Source organism: Rhea pennata, chromosome 15 (genome assembly GCF_028389875.1).
Source record: "Rhea pennata isolate bPtePen1 chromosome 15, bPtePen1.pri, whole genome shotgun sequence".
Taxonomy (NCBI): domain Eukaryota; kingdom Metazoa; phylum Chordata; class Aves; order Rheiformes; family Rheidae; genus Rhea; species Rhea pennata.
In genome coordinates, this window is record NC_084677.1 from 18,232,143 (window position 1) to 18,251,059 (window position 18,917).

At 50.9% G+C, this 18,917-nt stretch overlaps 2 protein-coding genes across 2 annotated transcripts in view; one reads left to right on the top strand and one right to left on the bottom strand.

The window, feature by feature from the left end:
• NHERF2 (NHERF family PDZ scaffold protein 2) overlaps positions 1-11,437 on the top strand; it is a 28,311-nt gene extending 16,874 nt beyond the window's left edge. Inside the window, exons 4-7 of the mRNA XM_062588124.1 lie at positions 1,886-2,039; positions 4,315-4,358; positions 5,063-5,125; positions 8,463-11,437. Of these exons, the coding sequence (XP_062444108.1) occupies positions 1,886-2,039; positions 4,315-4,358; positions 5,063-5,125; positions 8,463-8,621 (420 nt within the window). The 3' untranslated portion in view covers positions 8,622-11,437. The remainder of the gene's footprint in view (positions 1-1,885; positions 2,040-4,314; positions 4,359-5,062; positions 5,126-8,462) is intronic.
• On the bottom strand, positions 11,375-18,834 carry NTHL1 (nth like DNA glycosylase 1). The gene is made up of 6 exons (XM_062588125.1): positions 18,741-18,834; positions 18,135-18,382; positions 15,827-15,997; positions 15,114-15,273; positions 13,541-13,646; positions 11,375-12,851 (listed from the first exon to the last, which is right to left on the bottom strand). Exons 1-6 carry the CDS (start codon positions 18,832-18,834, stop codon positions 12,728-12,730), a joined length of 903 nt encoding a protein of 300 aa, XP_062444109.1. The 3' UTR covers positions 11,375-12,727.
• Between the last annotated feature and the right edge of the window lie 83 nt (positions 18,835-18,917).

Below are 18,917 nucleotides of genomic sequence, written 5' to 3' on the forward strand. Positions count from 1 at the left end.
GCCTGGACCGGCGGAGAGAGAGCAGCCCAGCTGCCCTCGCCAGCCGCCCTGGGGCCCTTTCAGGGAGGGGAAGGGTGGGTGGGGGGTTCGGGCACCCAAAATGCAGAGGGGATCCAATCTTGGGGCTAGCTCAGCTCTAGCTCTGCAGAGACGCTCTGTCCTGTTGCTTTCCCTGGAGTTTCTCTAGACCCCAAACAGCCTCAGCGTGACCCAGGAGGCTTTTTGAGCCCAGTAAGAAACAGCTGGGACTTTGCAGGAAGAGGGTTCACAGCTGCACTGGGACCGGTTTAATCTACTGTCCTGCTTCTTGCAGTGATCTGGAACTGGCTGTCAAGTCCCCGAGTGCATGTTGCTGAGGATAAAGCCACACTTGCAGATACTGAGCTTCCTGGGGAGGCGTCCGGGGTTGCCCTCGTTCCCGGGCTCTGGCGGCGTGCCCAGCTCTGAGTCGGGGTGCGGCGCTCGTCCAGGCACCCAGCAGCTCTGCGCTTCAGCATCCTGTGCATGGTGCATGGGAGTAAGGAGATGGAAGACAAACTATGTTGATGCTCATAATCCGTGGACAGCTAGGGCCCTGCAGAAAAGCAGATGTGTCCGTCTAAAGTATGCACAGTTATAAAATTATCTGTGGCTTAAAAACAAACAAAAACTGCCACCCAGTTACCCTAACTAAGGCCTTTCTGTGCTGAACAGATTTCTGAAGTCTTTGATTTATTCCAGAAAGTCGTAGTAACAGAACAGCAGTTTTCAAGAGGACCAGATTGTTTAATTACTGTTTTGTTGCTGACTCCGTGCAATCAGCAGTACCTGTGTTTCCCCGTTAAAGCTGCATTAGCACATCTGCTCTGCAGCCTAGCAGGCAGATGCCTTAAGTGCAAAATGCAAGACCAGCCACAAACAGTGGACCGAGCTGTATATGTGAATGAAAAGGCACTGAGCACTAAAAACGGTTTATGGAGTTGAACAAAAGCCGGCCCCGCAGCGATAAGCGGCGAGTGACTCGGCAGTATCGAGACCTTTTCATGTGGGACAATGGGTGTATCCATTCCCCACCGAGAACAATGCCTAGAAATCACAATTGTTCCCTTTTTGTGTTCGGAGCAATCAAGAGAATAATATCATGGTTGTTGGCAGGTCGCAAGCAGTGTGCAATAAAGGAAAAAAATAATCAGTGCATCAAGTATTCTGACAGCAATGCTCGGCGCTGCTCGGCTGCATGGGACAGGAGGAAATTCTTGTTTTTCTTTCAATGAGAGACAAATTGCCGTGCGTTGATGTGAGGTTAAATCTGTCCTGGGGCAGGTATTGTGGCGCAGCTGATGCGCAGCTGGTTCTCACCCTGTTGCTTGTGTGTGTGCTCGCGCCCTTCGTGAATCTGAGATGCCTGGGGGCAAATCTAAGACGAATGCTGGATTTTAAATCATTAAAGAGGGGAAACAAGAGTGTTTCCATAGGAACGAGGTAACAGTAGAGACTGTAAGTTGTGATTTTCCAGCAGTCAGTTGTGATTTTCCGAGAAGTGCGTTGAGGATGCAGGGCGAAGGCAGAGGTTGGCAGCACCACGCCAGGAGGCAGGAACGATGCTCGTGCAAAGGCCTTCGGAGGGAAGGGCAGCTCAGGAGGAAGCCGTGACCGGCGTGCGAGAAAAAGGGGGAAAGCCGGTGGCCTTGTTATCACCCGAAAGGAAGTTAAGCAGCGTGACTCTGGGAGGTCTGCCCCTGGGGCGGGGGGAAACGCGAGCTCAGGCAGGCTGCCGAGGGAAGGGCTCGGGAGGATGCTTGGGGGTTTGTTTCGTGAAGACCTCCGCGCTTCCCCGCTCTGCCGGGCCGAGGCGCGGGGTGGGCTGGCGCGCGGGCGCTCGCCTCTGATGCCGTCGCCTTTGCAGGTGAACGGCGTAAACGTGGAAGGCCTGAGGCACTCGGAGGTTGTGTCTCACATCAAGTCCAGAGAGAACGAGGCCAGGCTCCTGGTGGTGGACCCCGAAACGGATGATTACTTCAAGAAGCTGGGGGTGACCCCCACGGAAGAGCACAGCAAAGGTGAGACCTGGCTTCCCGGAGCGACCGTGCGCCGTTCCCACGACTCCCTGTGACACTGGGTGGGATTTCAGAAGCGACTGAGAGTCATGTTTCCCTTCTGCCTCATCCCTCGGTAGTTTCCTGAGCACCACCCAGCTATCTATAAATAGTGAGAATGGTTCCTAATCTAGCTAAAAAAACAAACTGTTATTTTTACATGGTGAATAATTAACTTGTGGAACTTGCTGCCAGAAAAGGGTTGAGACAAAGTGCGGGGGGATTCAGCAGGAGCTGGATGCCGGGCGAGCCGTGAGCTTGCAGTACGCGTGGTGGGACAGATGAGCACAGCCCGCCTGGTTCGAGCTGAGCTCCCTTTGGCGAGGAAGAAGCATCGTGCAGGGCAGCTTCCAGAGACCTCTCTGTTTTCTGCCGTGGCATCCAGTACCCTTAGAGACAGGGCGCCTGGTGTCTGCACGGGTGGACCTGTGGCCTCACCTGGTAAGGCGTTGGGGAAGCCAAGCTCGCTGGTGGGAGAAGGCAGAGCGCCCCGGCAAAGGAAGCCTGAAGGCGTGCACAGAAATGCCAGAGCAAACAGCGCGTGTGCGCAAAGGGAAGGGCTTCATGCGACAGTGATCACACGGAGAGCTGTTGCATTAAATGTCTTCCTCGCTGCTGAAACCTGGCAGAGAAAGCTGCCTGTCCACTCTGCAACCTGTTGCGCTGCAGCCTGCCGTCCTGGGAGCGAGCGCTGCTCCCCCGAACGCGTACTTCCCTCCTGGCTGCCTGAATGGGGAGCTCTGTTCCTCAATACAGCTGTTCCTTATCTGATCTGAATTCTGGCCTGGACAATCGCTCGGCTTGGTCGGATGTTCAATGGAGAGATTTGTCCAAAAAATGGGTCAGACAGTTCTGAGAACTGCACGGGGCAGAAGTGGTGTCAGATGCTCCGAATCGGTTCGAGGAGGAGCTGGTGCGAGAGCTGTCCGTTGGCACAAACGATAATGGAGCCCTTGTTCTCCGCCGGTGGGGACGGAGCCGGGGTTCCTGACACACAAGTGATGTTCAGTTACGCATTCGAGCGCTGTGCCTTGGTTTTGCAACCCCTGGCTGGTCAGCATGCTGCCTTGCCCTTTTCTTCAGAGATCACTAAGAATTGGGTCTGCCTGGCCGACGATTGTGGACAGACCAGGACCAAGAATCGCAACATCGTAATTGAGGCTTTATTTTTTTAATGTAAAAGTCCCCTCATTTGCAGTAGGAGTCCCTACAGCTCGCACTGATGCAGCCCTCCAAATCAGTCTTTAAGCAAGCCCAGAAATGTCTTGGATGATGTATCGAGGCAATGGCTTTGGGGCTGTAAAATTAGCAACCCTGGGTTTCTGTAGTTGCAAGCTGTGCTTGGCACCCGGCGCGGCTCTGGCTTCGCTGGGTTCGTGTTACACACTGGAGTGCACGCACATCATTGCTTTCTGCTCATTTGCCATAACGTGGTGGCAGTCTGAGGTCCCAGTGGAGACAGGTCTCTGACTGTTCTGCATGGCGGAGAGATGTGCAAAATGAAGTCTTTGCCCCAAGAAGCATTCATTCTCGACAGATAATTCAGTTATTAATCCTGTCACGTGATTAGCACATCTGTTATAACCAGTGTCTCATCTGTCCCAGGCTGCCTTTAGCGATGACTTGGTAGTGGCGACTGGCAGCTCATTGGCATAACATTTGTCATTATATTGGATATTACTAGTGTGAACCGTTGGAAGGGAGCAAAAACAAAAAGTTACAAAAATGCAGTGACACGAGAAGCAGGCTATTTCCCACACGCTATTGTGAAACCAACAGATGCTGATTTCAGCAAAGAATGTTGGATTGGTTTGCAAGATTTCTCATTAAATAGCTTGTTTTTCTTCTGAACAAAAGTTACTTAATATTCAAAAAATATGGGATTGCATTGTATTTAGCACTTATAGGAGGAAGTTGTTTGGTCCCCAAGTGGTTCATAGAAGGAATTTTTTTCTGATGAAAACAGAGTGAAATCAATGAAGTCAGGGGAACTTTAAAATAATGTGCTTTCCCGGGGGCATGAGGAAACAGACAGGCTTTTGCGGGGGCTCGGAAGCAGCACGGGCGGTGATCTTGCTGCAGCCCCCGGAGGAAAGAAGCGCTGGCTTTGCAGCGGGGGCGGCCTCGGCGCGCGCGCGTTCGCGCGGTGGGTGATGCTCCGGGACGCTCACCTCGCGCAGGAGCCCGGCAATCCCCAGCTGAGTGTATTTACCAAGTATTTTCTTTGCGGGGTCTATAGGTGTGGTACCTCAGCCCATCACAAACGGATCTGCGCAGACTCAGGTGAGTACCGGCCTGCGCCGTGCGCTCTGATGGCTGCGGTGACAGGGCAGCGTCCCTCCCCGTTTAGCCCGGGATGGAGCGATCGAGGAGGACCAAGCGGGAGAGGCCAGACTTGTGGGATGCCAGCTTCTCCTGAGTCTCGCCCATGATGGGGAGAAACATGAGCCTGGCAGGATGACGTGCCAGCCTGCAGAGTGGAGAGGGAACCTCGGAGCGTCCCAGAGGCTCATTTAGCTCAGAGTAACTGCTGCTGGCTAATTTTAATTGCTTCCTCCTGCAGCTTTAATTTAGGAGTTAGACAAGGCTGGTTTCAGCCCCATTTAATTATTTTCCCCAGTGACAGGGAACATAAGTAGCTGCTAAGCGCTGGCAGCGCTGCGTGGCCGGTCCTGCTCGGAGCAGGAGGATGGGGAGTTAGGGGAAGCAGTAGCCCTTCTCCCACCAGCTCTGCACAGAGGACCGCGGGGCCACAGCCAGCTCTGCAGAGCGTGCCTCTGAATCGGGGTCGCTTCAACTCACAGTCCTCCCTTTCAGGCTGTGTATGTAGCTGGCCTTGTCTCTGGAAAAACTAGGCATTATTCTGTACCTGGCAGGGCTGGCTGTGATTTTCCTTATGAGGTTGTAGTATTTTTCTGCATAGCACTTTTTTTTTTCTTCTTCTTCAGTCTTTGTGCAAACTGTATTAACATTTTAATATCCAACAGCTGAATGGAGGATCCACATCTTCATCTCACAGTGATCTTCAAAGTCCTGGGAAAGAATCAGAGGTAAAAAAACAAAAATACCCAAACAAATGCACCCCCTCCTCTTTTTACATATTTATATATTTACATACCTTTGTGATATTGTGTAAAAATGCCTTTAAATGCATTTTTCAATTTTGAGCCTGCAGACTTAAGTACAGCTGTACTCATCAAATAATCAAAATACAGAATTTTCTTTCATATCTGGAGCTGTAAATCTTCATGAAATGTACCTATGACCTGCTAGCAGCTGCTGGATCCAGCTCAGGGGTGGTTGCATTTGGGGGATGCATAAACAATTTGTTTAGGTAGTTTATGAAGGACTCAGGATCCTTCAGGCTGGAGATACTGTAGAAGTACAAGTTGTTATCATAAAGATGTAAACACCAGGGGAAGGGGAGATTATCTGTAAACTCTGTCTATAAACTGCCCCCCTCAAGCCCCCATCTGAAGTGTTTAACAACCTTCAAATGTGAATTAAATACCATTACGTTCTGTTACTGCCCTTTGGCTTTCAGATGCATGGAAGCTAAAACCCGCAGGGTTTGATTAAACCAAGTTTAAAAAGGCTGCTGAGAGGTCTGAATTACTTGGCCCGTTTCCGCTCCTGCGAGCGCGCGTCCGAGCTGCGCATTCTTTCCGCTCTTTGTCAGGGGACCGAGAAGCTGCGTGTGGCTTCTGCCAGCGGCAGCAGATGTCCTGCATTAGCAGACGAGTTTAGCGAGGGGTCGGATGCGTGCTGCTTCACCAGGTTAGACCCTGCCTCCAGGAGGGCTTGCGCTTGCTCGTACCTTTGGGCACCGTGACCTCGGTGGAGGGCTGCCTGAAACGGGAACAGAGGGAAACGTCAAGGGATAACTGCAGCAGTTAATTGGTGCCGTGTTAGAAGGCGACTCTTACTCTAATAGCCTGAAACAACGGGTAAGATGAAAGGATGCCTTTAAGTAGTTTTAGATCTGCCGTGTAATTACACGGACAGAGGCTGCAGGAAAAGAGTTGAAGGCTGGGGAGTTGGAGGGTTGTGAAAAGCAGAGCTGTGAGGTTCTGGCCTAGGATGCTGTTAGGAACAAGGCAGCTTGGAGCACAATAAATATGTCACAGTGTTCAAAGTAGCTGCTCAAGATAGGAGGAGCTTGGATGTGGTGACCTGGAGGGTTGCTTCGAAATCTGTGTTTTTTCTGTTAGAAAGCCTGGCTTTAGCATTGCAGCAAATGCAGAATGAGCTTTGGGCTAGAGAACAGGCTGATCCCTCTATGCAAGGTGAAGGAGAAACCAAAAGTAAACCTAAGGCATGAATGTCATTAGATTGATTTTCTGTTTTATTAATTTAGCATATTTTTCTGAAAATAATTGAGTAGCAGTTTTTAGGGGTATCTGGAAGTGGAAGTCTGACATCCAGCAAGTGCTTATGCAGCCACCTCTGAAAATCCAAAAACTATAAAACCTTTTGGGTTTGGAGACTGCAAGCACCAGCTCTGTCTGGGAACTGGTCCCAGTGTCTCCAGTCTAGCATCTCTGTTGCTATCTGGACATTAGATAATACGTGTCCTGGTTTTCAGTGATGGCGTTCAGTGAGAACTGGTGCTGGCTTTTCTGGGAAAATCAGGCCATCTAGATCTCAGCACCCAAATGCACCAGTTACTTCCTTTGAGGCATATCTGGGCCATTTGAGAGGTTGTCCCACCTCTTCGGTAGAGGCTAGCGTCCCTGGAGGAGGGTGGTGGAGTGGGTCGTCTGCTTCTCCACCACAGCTCATAGCGTGGTACGCTTGCTTAAACCACCACCAGTTTCAGTTAGTGTTAATTATCCAGAGGAAAGTCGGGGTTGGAGCCGCTGTCTTTCAGATGGCTCTGTTGGAATCCTTGCCCATGGTTAATGGGATGGTTCGTTAAAGCGCTTCCTTTTTGGAGTTTCATAAGCATTTTTGGATAACAGGGCTAAGAGACAGGCTTTAAAATGTTTCACTAAAACTTCAGTCTGCTGCATGTTTGTCAGCTGTTTACATGAGCGTAGCAAGTGCAAAACATTGCCTTTCAGCTCCTGTGCGCAGCAGCTTCTCCTGCGCAAGCGAGGGCGCAGCCCGGGGAGCCGCTGCCTGCGTTCGGCGGTCCAGCGAGGCCCAGTGGCCTTCGCCGCGCTGGGGACGGCGCTGGTGCTTGAACGCAGGTAGCTGACAAAGCCTCGGTACGGAGGTGATCGCTGAAGCGGAAGCTTTAAGTTGTGCTGGCTGTAGAACGTGCCACTGAAACCGGTTCTGATGAAACAAGTCCCAGCGGAAAAGATGCTTCTCTGTTCGTCAGGCTCCGCGGTGGGATGCGAGGGACTGAGACCCAGCAAAGAACCCGTGTTCAGCAGGGATGCAGTGGAGTCAAATCTTGTCAGAAATCCTCTAGAAGACAAATACTTACGTTGCAGAAAGTGCTTAAAGTTGCATATTAATTGTGCCCTGAGGCCTTGATGGCCATCTTTCACCTACTGTAGAAACAAGAGGGTCAGGATTCGTTTACAGGCAACTGGGATTTTTGGCACACTGCAGCAGTGGCAGTGACTTCAGAAAGGAAAGTTAATTCTCTTATCATAAAAGTTCTTTTATTAGGCACATGGAAAGATGCTCCTTTCAATGTAATTCCCAAAGCAACCATTGCCTGGTATCCTGTGGCTGGGCCTCGCTGATGGGGAACGCCGGCTGGTGCTGCTCTTCGCCCTGCACCGGCACATTGCTACATCCTGGCTTGGGTTAATGCTGGTGCTCTGGGAGCGAACGGGAGAACTGGTCAGGCAGATGCAGGGAGGGACCTCCTGTAGCACCTACACTGCTTGCTCTGGAAGGCCCATCCAGCTTGCTTCCTCTTGTCGATGCTTTCTGCCAACATCAGAGACTTATTTGTGTTTTTACAGATTGTTTTCCCTTTGGCAACAACTTCTGTATTTCTGCTTTTCCACTTCTAGTTGTGGCAGCTATACATCCTTCAGGAGGGCAAAAACCCACAAAAAGTAATGCGGTAATTCTCTCTGTGGCCACACAGATACTGCTGCTGCCAGTTAAACCACAGGCACAACACGGGCCTTTCTGCGCAAAAAATGAGCTTGCTTTTATCACGCACGCTCTGGGAAAGGCTTGCTTCTGGCTTCTCAGCAGGGTTATGCCAGCTAAAACACTAATGGACAACGTGACCTCACCTGCAGCCGTAGGGTGGGAGCTCTGTCCAGAGGATGGGTTTTAGGGCACACACGTGTCTGTAGGTACATGCTTCTCCCTGCGTGGGGGGCACTGCCCCAGGCAGCCTCTTCCACTGGCCCATGTATTGTGCAGTGGGGAAACTGCTCACATCTGATATCTTCTCTCTCCCACCCCACCCAGGATGGAGAATCTGAAAAGAGAGACCCGTTTGAGGAGAGCGGGCTGAGCCTGAGCCCAACGGCTGCAGAGGCCAAGGAGAAGGTGCGTGCCAAGCGGGTGAAGAAGAGGGCTCCGCAGATGGACTGGAACAAGAAACGAGAGATTTTCAGCAACTTCTGAGCCTTGTTAGCGGCTCCTTTCTTCCCTGTCTCCTCTTCCTGCACTTGGCTCTCCCTGGCCCGGACATTTCTGAGGTGCCTAGGCCCAGTCTTCAGTGTCCACGTGAGATGCTTTGTGCTCTGCTCTTCACTGGTTGCTTTTACGAGGCATATTTTAAAGTCCCTTTTTTATTATTATTATTGTTACTCACCAGCGATTCTTGTAAGATGAATGTGACCAAAGCTCCTTTTCTTGCTTGCTCTGGCTGCCTGCAGTCCCCTGTCCCCACTGAGAAAGGACTGGAAGAGATTAACTCTTTGTATCTTACCTGCATAATTTAGGCTTTTATTACTTTGTTTGTTTTGTTTTTGCGAGTGTCCCAGACTGAGCCCCATGGGATGCTCTGTGTCCCTGTGCAAATGTCTTATGTCCTCATGTCCCTTGCTGTGGGCAAGGGAGACCAGAGAAGAGGTTCGGATGTAGGTGACCACCCCCTCCCTCGCACCCTGTCTGCAGCACTAACTTTTCACATCATGGGAAAATGGACAGTGGCTGTAAATTGCTCATGTTGGATTTGCTATTGAAATGAAAAAGGGTTTTTTGTTCTGTTTTAAATGAAGTCCCATATGTTTTTAGTTAGTGCAGGAACCTCCCTCCTCACCAGCGCCTTCTACCAAGGCAATAAAAGCCCCTTTCTCGTCCCCTCCCCCTCCCCTCCGGACAGCTCTGCAGAGAAGAGATGGCAGGATTTAAAAGCAAAACACAGCCCAGCAGCCCAAATGCCACAGGCCTCATGATTTGCATAATCAAATGCAGCAATGACTGGCATGGGGAAGGGAGGGGAACGAGGTGAAGCCGTCCCCGCTCAGGGTAGCAGCGACTCCGTAGTACTCCCGGCAGCGCGAGGATCTGTCTTGGCAGCCCGGCTTAGAAGGCCTTGCAAGAGGACAAAAGCCATGAGATGCTACAAACTCTGCTCTTCAGACAGACTTGAAAAGAGCACAAGCGAGCATCTGCTGGCAGCTAGGAGCGTGTGCCGTGGGGATCCAGCTCCAGCAGCAGGCTTGATGCTCCCCAACGCGGGGCTCGGCTCCTCCGCGCACGGGCGCCACGTCCCAGAACAGAGCCCAGCTCCCACCTGGCTTGTTACTTCTGACCTGGTATTTAAAACCTTCCTCTCTCCCTGCTTCTGCTGCTCTCCATCCATGTTTCCAGTCTGTAAGCGTAACTGCACCTCTCTTCTGTCGTGTTGATGCGGGAGGAGTGAGGGGACATGGGCTCGGCCTCCGGAGCAGTGGGTGCTGAGGGGGTCTCTGCAGGGCTGGCTGTGAAGCAGGCAGCAGTTTGATGTAGTGGGCAACTGCTCTGGCTTCCTATGCCCTCCTTTGTAAACACCCTGTTCTCAGCATTAGATCCTTAAAACACATCTTTAAAGCATTACTGATTAAGCTAGTTTAAGCTCTCTACTACTTTCCTTTGGCTGTAAATGAGGGAAGATGACTAAGATGGGATAGAACACTAACAGCTTCCTGACAGAGATGTTTGACCAGGGAAGGGTCCAGGCCACGAAGAGCTAGAGGGTTCCTCTTCCCTCTTACCAAGCTGTGACAATTCCCCAAGCCCAGCTCTTGTGGCTGCTGTGTATTTCAGATCACATTTCAAAGCAGCACTTGGAAGGGACTGGACACAGTGGGGCACAGTCAAGTACAAAACCACTTTTCCCTGCTAAATGCAAATGGTGGCGATAGCATGGGAGCCGAGGACTGTTCTGAACGCAACGTCTGGCTCAGGCTGTTGTTGCCCTGTGTTACTCTCCAGAGCTGCTGAATTGCAAATGAGTGGCCTTTGGTTTAGTCAGAGCACTAGGGATATTGTTAAGGTTCTGTGTATATTTCATAAATATTGAGCTAAAAGGTGCCTTATAACATTTACTGCTCTCCTCAGCAGCTTAACCCGCCTTGGCACAGCGTGAGAGGGGCTGAGGGCAGCAGCGGAGTCCAGGGTGTTGGGCTTCGCTGGGGGGAGCAGCTGATGCGCGTGGCTGTTACCTAGCTGCTGACAGAGCATGGAAACCCTCAGGGGCTGAAGGACATGATTTCTCTGTTATGAAAATGCAGAAGGTTGAATGGATGAACAGGTTTAAAAGTGATTTTGGAGAGGAACTGGTGCAGGTGTTTGGCTATTGGTGATGAGACTGGGAGCAGGACGATGGATCAGGATGCGGGGAGGTTTACCTCCCTTCTGGTACTCCGCTGTTAACACGATGCCTCTTTTCTACTACACTTCAAAGACAATTAGTTCCTTTCCTGTTGGTCACAAAAACCATTTGCTTCCAAATACGTAATCTACTGAAGAATCTCTACATTTTCATGGTACGCATGTTACTTTCTGTGCCTGCAGAGCCAAACCTCAGACAGCGTTACCATCTGCAAAGGGCACAATGTTCCCCATTACATTATGAAGTAACCGTCACAAGCCATGATGTATGTCAGAAGGCAAAGAAGTGTTTGTAAATACTACACTTCTCATACAAAACTAGACCCGTGTAGTGGAGGGGGAAAAAAGTACATGTGGTTTTGAACGCAGATCAAAAGAAATCAGGTGTGCGAGTATGTACTGATGAGGTTTTAAAATCTTAGTCTCTGCTTAGTCCATGGAAACTGCTCCTGGTTAAAGCACTTACATTGCTGACATCTTGTAGCGTGGTAGTAATTATTCAGTTCCTTTACATTTAACTTGGAAAAAAGAAATCAATCAAGTGTAAGGCTGTTAGCTGCATTGTAAAAACATAATGTACACTGTAATGTCAGTAATAAACTTGGTTTTGCCATGTACAACTTATTTGCTCATTCTTCATCTGTTTGGTAGGCAACTTCAGAGTGAAATTACATCTTTCTTGAGTGCATTATAAACTTTGCTTCCTCCCTTGCCTGTTTAAAGAGTAGCTGAAATTAGCCCTTTGAAGCTCTACACTGAAGTCAGCACTGCCCTTTCTTTGAAGAACAAAAAACAGCCGTTACTGATGTTCCTTCTCAGCTTCTGAGGTACGCATTAGCCTGGATGCTGTAGCTGCTGTAATCCCTCCTAGCACAAACAAAACCCATCTGTAAGAAGAGTCTTGGTTTCTCTTTGGGGGTGATGGACAGTTCTTGGATGACTCCAAGATCTATACCAGGTCTTCTAAGTATAAATCAGAGAAATTTGAAAGCAGAGAGGGAAACTCACTGCAGCCTCTTAGATAAAGAGAAAAATGTTAATGATGCAGCTGTTTCATTGTCCCCAGTGCTGCCTGCATTCAAGAAAGTACTGCTCATCTCCAGCACCCACTGTGGGATTCAAATACATAGTTAAAAGCTGTCCAACTGAGGCCTTAAATTTGAACAGCTTTGCCTGGATCAGTTTGTCTTGAGCTCATCCAGAGTAAAAATGGCCATGTTTGGCTAAAGTGGCAATAAGAGTGAAGCCTGGCTGGCTTGTCTGTTGCCCACTGTGCTCTGTACTTCCCCAGGCTTCCTGTGCTACCAGAACTCAAGGTTGCCCATCCAGGCAGTGGCCTCCTCTGATCCGGCTTATGAAGCCTTCAGCTGTACCTTGTTATATGCAGTATCCCTCTCTGCTAAGGCTAGAGCGGCAACTTGGCATGTTGTGTGCTGCCTGCTCTCAGCTAGCAGGGCTGGTTGCTATGGTCTCATGCTTTGGGGAGGTCACCAGTACTCTTCTCCCCCTGCTGTGTGCTGCAGAGATGCCAGCAAACCCTATAAGTGGGGAGGAAACACCCTCACCTTTATTAAATGTGTATTTACAAGCAGCAGCAGGTTCTGCAGGACAGAGTTTCTCACCAGCTGCTCCTGACACTGCATAGCCTGATGCTCTTCTGGGCCACATACAAGCATTCAGACAGGACCGGGAGCCTGCAGGACTGATGCACTTTCAAAGACACTTTTTCCCTCCTGAGAGCTCAGCCATTGCAGGTAAGCTTCTCCCTCCCCAGAGATGCTGAGCTGGCTGCAGCTCCTCTTTCCCTGCAGTTGCATACAGCCCCATGCAAAACATCCTTACTAGGGCTCAGCTCTTGGCTGCTGCTGTGCTGAAGCAGCTTTGTTGCTCTAGGAAGACTGGTTGATCTGTCAGCATCTCTTAGCAGCTGGGCAAATGTCTTGATTGAGGCACTCTCTGCAGCGAGGATTCACAGGCAGGCAGGTCTGCTGACCAAAGCCCACCAAGAGCCAGTTTATCTCCCTCCAGAGATCCCTGAAGTGGGAAGAGAGAGTGAGCCATCCAATGCAGTTATTCAGAGGTTAAAGAACAGTCCATGCTTTTAAATGGATACTTTTCCCCCTACGGCTTCTTCCATTTGGCTCCTCAAGCCTACTGGAGGTGGGTCCCAGCCTGCTGCTAAGTGCAGCCCTCCCAACTTTCCTTATCCCTCTGAAATGAGGGTAGTAGGAGGAGCATGGGGGGGAGCATGGGACAAAGGAAGCACAGGTGATCGTTGTCAAGTGCTAAGGCACAGGCCAGATGTGGAAATGTGACAGACCAGGAAGCACTACCTGCTGATTAGCATTCACTACAGAAGATTCAGCATCACTGAAGGCTAGAATCCAACTGTGGTCTAATGCTACAGTGGCTATCAGGCTCAGCAAGGTCACACATGGAAGAACACTACGCTTGGGGCACGGTAAACTTGTCTAGGCAAGAGATGAGCATCAAGGCCTCCAGGTACTCTGCAGCAATAGTGATGTTTGATACTTCTGACAGCAGAGAAATAGCCAAGATACTGCTGCTGCTCTCTGGGAGATAAGTTCCCCCTTAAAAAAAAAAGAGAGACCTGGATTGCAGTCACTGAAAATACCATTAGCAGAATTGTGGGCAGATACAGTTCCTGCAACTAGCATGAAGGGGCTTGTATGGAGAAAGGAGACTGGGGTGTCAGATCTTACCTGGGCAGCCAGTCCTCCAGTGCCACCCGAGTTTCCTCAGGGGATCTGGTCTCCTTCTTCACCCACTTCAGCCTGTTTGTGATTCTGTGCACATGGGTGTCCACACCTAGCATGGGAGATGCAGAACTTAAGTGGAAGAAGACATGCCTGCATGGAGGCAGCAAAACCAAGGCTGCTTGTTGCAGCAAACCAGATGCAACACCCTGCAATGGGCTTCCTTCATGGCCCTACAGTAATGGCGCAGGCAAAACAGAAAGGAGGGGTCAGCGTCAGAACAAACATGCTGGTTTCTTCCTAGGACTAGAGCCAAAAGCAGAGGGGGATGGATATCTCACACCATACAGCTAGCAACATACGGACCCACTCTGACACAGCCAGTCCTGGACTCTCTCCCTCTGTGTTGCAGCTGATGTTATGCAAGTTGCAATCTCTGCCCTTTCCTTTACCCAGATGGAAAACACATTTCATAATACCTACTAAGACAAGGGGGCCTGTGAGGCTTAAATGAGTGTTTATAAAATACTTTGAGCTAAAAAGCTCTGAATGCAAAGTATATTATTGTTAGATCAGCAGCGATAAACCTGTCTCTATGGCTAATTGGGCAAAACCCAGGAAATTGCTGTAAACAGGAAGACTTAAGTCTTGCCTCTTAAATCAAAACTGAACACACAATTATTTGGAAAACAGTTGGCTAGTTTGGCTCCCTCTAGACTTCCCTCCCCCACAGCCAGGAGAGACTCAGAGATCCAAAATGCTGTTGAATCTCGCACAAGAACCACATTTTGTACAGCTGACAGTCACCAGTGGGGCTGTAGGAGTCGGCTGCTGCCCGCACCTTGGGGATTTTCAGTGACCTTGGGATTGCACACTCACTTCAGCAGGAGTCACTCATCAGGTGGCACCATTACCAGCTTTCCCAGGGCTCCTCCAATAAGCAGCAAATACACTTGGAATATTAATCTGTCCCCTGAGGCCCCCAGGCTGTGCGGCGCGCTGGAGTGCTGCGGCCGATCTTCCAGCCCCATCTGCCGGCTGCCGCAGGCAGCGCCACAGCCATGGTCTCACCTGCGCTTTCAAAACTAACGCTGTGCAGAAATGAATCTGGCCCAGGTCTGTCCCAGCCCATCCTCCACCACAGCCTCCCAGACTCCCGTTGCTAAAGTACACGGTTCCATAGCACATGGTACAGCTAAGCACTCACTACACTTGGGGTTCAAGAAACATGGCACAGAAACAAATGCACCTTTTGCGACAAGCCTACTACCCAGCTAAATGTCCAGCCACAAGAACTAAATCGCATCAGAAGGTCAGCAACCACACACTGCCTGGAACCAAATCCTTCTGCAACTCATCAGGAACTACTCACAGCAACTCATCAGTTGTAAGAGGTCGAGGACTGTGTCCTTCACCCACACAAATACAAAATTTAGTCTGCAGGTGGCTAAACCGAAGTGATGCTGTTAGGGTCATGGGGCAGGCAGTTTACACAGCTTGCAATGCTTACCCTCTGCCCCAGGAATAGATCAGGCAGGATCTAGGAGAAGAGAAACCTGGAGAACATGGTCCAACCTACCGATCCCAGACACACTGTTCCAAGCAATGTGCATAGCCAAGTGGGCCATTTTGGGCCCCACTCCTGGCAGCTTCACCAGCTCCTCCACAGTACTTGGTATGTCACCCCCATACTTCTGCTTCAGGATGGCTGTCGTCTGTTTTATGTATTTCACCTTGTTCTGAAAAACCAAAGGGAAAAGTAGAAAATCCAAGTTCCCCTTCAATATAGGGAAAAAAAAGAAAAACAGCTCAGAAAACAACCCATTCCTGAGTGTATGTTACATGTGAGGCCATGCACTTGAGTTTGCAGAGGGGAGACAGAGGCCTTTTATTTCTCCTTGAAAGCAAAATGCTGAAACATGGTTAGCTCTAATCTCCTCTGCATGCTCAAGGCGCTGCAGCAAACAATCCTGCTGTGGATACAAATTGCTAAGCTTGGCGTAAAGCACTGCATTCCAGGGAAAAGATCACCAAGGGGTATGAAAATACCACCACAAACAGGCTGAATATAGGCTAGGGACATATCTCTCAGGAGCAGGGCAGATTCACACCCACCTACTGCCTTCACCACCTGCCTGCAGCACAGGGACGCGGCCTGTGCAGCCGGAGCCAGCACTCGCCCGCCGTCCCGCCGGGGCCTCCAGGGTGGCTCAGAGAGCTGCGTGAGAGCAGCGAGAGGTGGAGGGGCTTCCTCATCACGCACGCCCGGCCCTGCTGCGATTCTGCACTCACCCTCCAGAATCCTACAGGATAAATGATCTGGCCAAGTGTCACATCATCCATCTGCAAAATACTGTCGACTGTGAGGCCACGCTGCCTCAGGCGCAACATGGCTGCTGATGTCACCTCGTCCTTGGTCTGGCTGGACAACATCAGTGAAAGCAGAACCTGGTAGCGCATAACCTGGGGAAAGGGGAGACAGTGAGACACCCAAAAGGCTCTGAGAGGATCCTGTCAGCTTTTGGGCTGAGTTCTCAAACCCAGAAGCATCTTCATTCCAGTGCATAGTAAGAAGCTATCCACCCATAAGAGACTACAAGGCAGAAAAAGAAATTAGTAACCTTTTACTTCCCCACCACATAAAAAGGGGGAGAGAAGAAACACCTCCTCCAACCTAAGCAATCAGTATGTGTGAAAGGGCAGAGAGCAGCTACTGTCTAGGGGATTAGTGGGATCTCATATGCAAGCACTTCGGTGCTTAGCCACAGAGGGCCAGACAAAGTTTTTCCTGATAGTGGTACTCTGGAGATTTCACAGGAAGTGGAAATGCCCATCAACCTTTCATGCAACTTGTTCTCTTAAGTTGCTTCTGAAAATCCTGTCCATTTTCCACTAAACTTCAGTAGGAACCAAGTATCTGACTGTAATGAGCTGCTTAGCGAACCTATCCTATAGAAATGAGATAAAAAGCAGAGATCAGGAAATGGCACACAGCAACTAGCAAAGTTCCTCTGATGCAATCATGCAGAGTTTGGCCCAGACGATTCATCTCTTGTTTTTCAGTTGATTTTTTCCCAGCTGATTCTGCTCTATGGTCCCACCTGTCCCCACCAGGAGGATGATATTTAAAAAAAAAAAAAAAAAAAAAAAATAGGTGCAGGACAACATGGGTTACAATCCTTCTTCCAGCTCCCTTGCAAGCAAAGATTACAAAACCAGAGGCACATCAGGAAAAATCTAAGAGCGTGAAAGCTGTGTGAAGAGTACTGATGTTGTACTGAGGGTTACAATATCTACTTTATCTTGTAAGGAACAGCTCTGCTCCCCTAGGGAAAAGAGTTATTTCCTAATCTTGCATTGTCTCTCCCCCTGGCCCCACTGCTGCACTTGATGCTGGCCCGCATGTTTGCAGAGCATAACACACTGCCTGAAGCTGCAGTCAAAGCTGACCGTTTTCACCAGGGATCCAAGCCCCAGACATGACCCCTGCAACAGGGAGAGTATTACATGCAATGAGGCCGTGCAGCTGCGTCTTGAAGATCCTTCCCCCTGAGCCCTGCAGGTCAGCATGGAATACACAGCTCACGCTGCTCTCCTCAGTCTGCCTGCTGGTTATCTCCATGTTCCCACACGAATGATCCGCATGGATCGTGCATCCCTGCAGCCACGCATCCCAGCACAGTGCTACGGCCTTGCTCTCCTTTGTTTTTTGTACTGATGCAAATGCTCCCCTTGGAGGGTGATGTCATTTGGGGCCTTTGATTCCGTTCCCAGGCTTGGGGAGCACAGTGCCATCCCCAGCATGGCCCTTCCTTTCAACTAGTATCCCCTTAAAAGTGAGTCATGAGAGGGGAGGAAGCCAATCCATGGTTCTGTACTGTTCTGAGGAGTATAAAAGCAGCCTGTAAAGTTTCCACGAGCTGCCCTCGCCTTCTCACTGTGCTCTGTTTTTCCTTTCTGTTACAGAGCCATCTTGCTGCATACTTTCCTGGGATTCCTACAGAGATTTTTAAGAAAAAAGGGACATGCCTTCATGCTCTTCCAGCCTACCTCAAAAGACAGTGCTGCCACAATACATTTCCAGAGTTTTCACTCCAAGCCCAAAATCGTATTTTTGCCTCAGCTCCTACTCCTGGTTCATCCTGATACTTCTGAAAGCAATTTAAGCAGACAACAAGGACTTCTCACAACTGTGTTTGCTAGCCAGCTTCTAACGCTAAGCATGGGCTGAATGTGAGTGAAAAACAAATCAGAAAAGACCCACTGCCATTCTATAAGGACCCCTGGAAGCCAAAGAGCCAGGTATAGGAGAGGGAGCTGCTGACTCTCCTGCCCCAGTGGGATAAACTGTTTGCTTATACATATACTTGCGCAGCAACCTCTCATGGGACTGATCTGAACCTAAAGTACGGATACATCCTGCTTTTTTCATCTGTTCTGGAGATATCCAGATTGGGACATAAAAAGGTGGCAACATATCTGCCACCTTCTAAGAGTGCAGAACGGGCTATGCTGAGGAGCATGAAGGAGACCAGAAGGCTGCAAAAGTGAGGCTGTACTTTCGTGCGCCTATCCTCTAAGCAGAGCAACAGGGTGTTACCTGTGGAGGTGCGCTGCTGTCATAACACTTATCCACTCCCATCTGATCCACAGGAGCATCCCTGCTGCTCCTCATTTCCTGGATACGCTCCAGCTGCTGCCGCCAGTTCTTTGGCTCCCACTTTGGTCTCTTGGGCTCAGGCACCCCTTCCTCAGCGCCATCCCGCTCCACAGACTCATAGGCAATAGCAACGCTCTTCCCCCTCCCGCCGCGCTTTGGGACACGGGCTGTACTGCCGAGCTGGCTTGCTGCAAGACACAGGAGAGACTTTTGGGGGAGAACCGAGGCCTTGGTCTCCCACCGGCGCGCCCAGCCCGGCCCGGCGCGCTCACCCTGGGGAGCACCGCGCCAGGCAGACTCTCCTTCCCCGTGACCCCAGCGCTGCAGTAACACACGGCTTGGCGTCCGGCCTGCTGCCGGAGCCCAGGGCCACCGCGTGGCCGGCGGGGCGAGAGGGGCCGGCGAGCGCTGCGGGCAAGGCCTGGGCGAGGCCCCTGCCGGCGCACAGGGCCGCACCAGGCCGCTGGGACCGCAACCCCTGGGGGGCTGCAGACGCGCCCATCACGCCCGCCTCGGGGAGGGGAGGGGAGGCCGGCGCCTCCGTACCTCCTGCCGCCGGCGCCCCCTGGGCCCCGGCCCCGGCCCCGGCCGTGCTCAGCCGCCGGGCCGCCGCCCGCCCGCCGCGGGCCGCCGCGCACATGGCGGCCGGCGGCTCCCTCCCGCCGCTGCACTACAAGCCCCGGCATGCCCCGCGGTGGGTCACGTGAGGCCGCACAGAGCCGG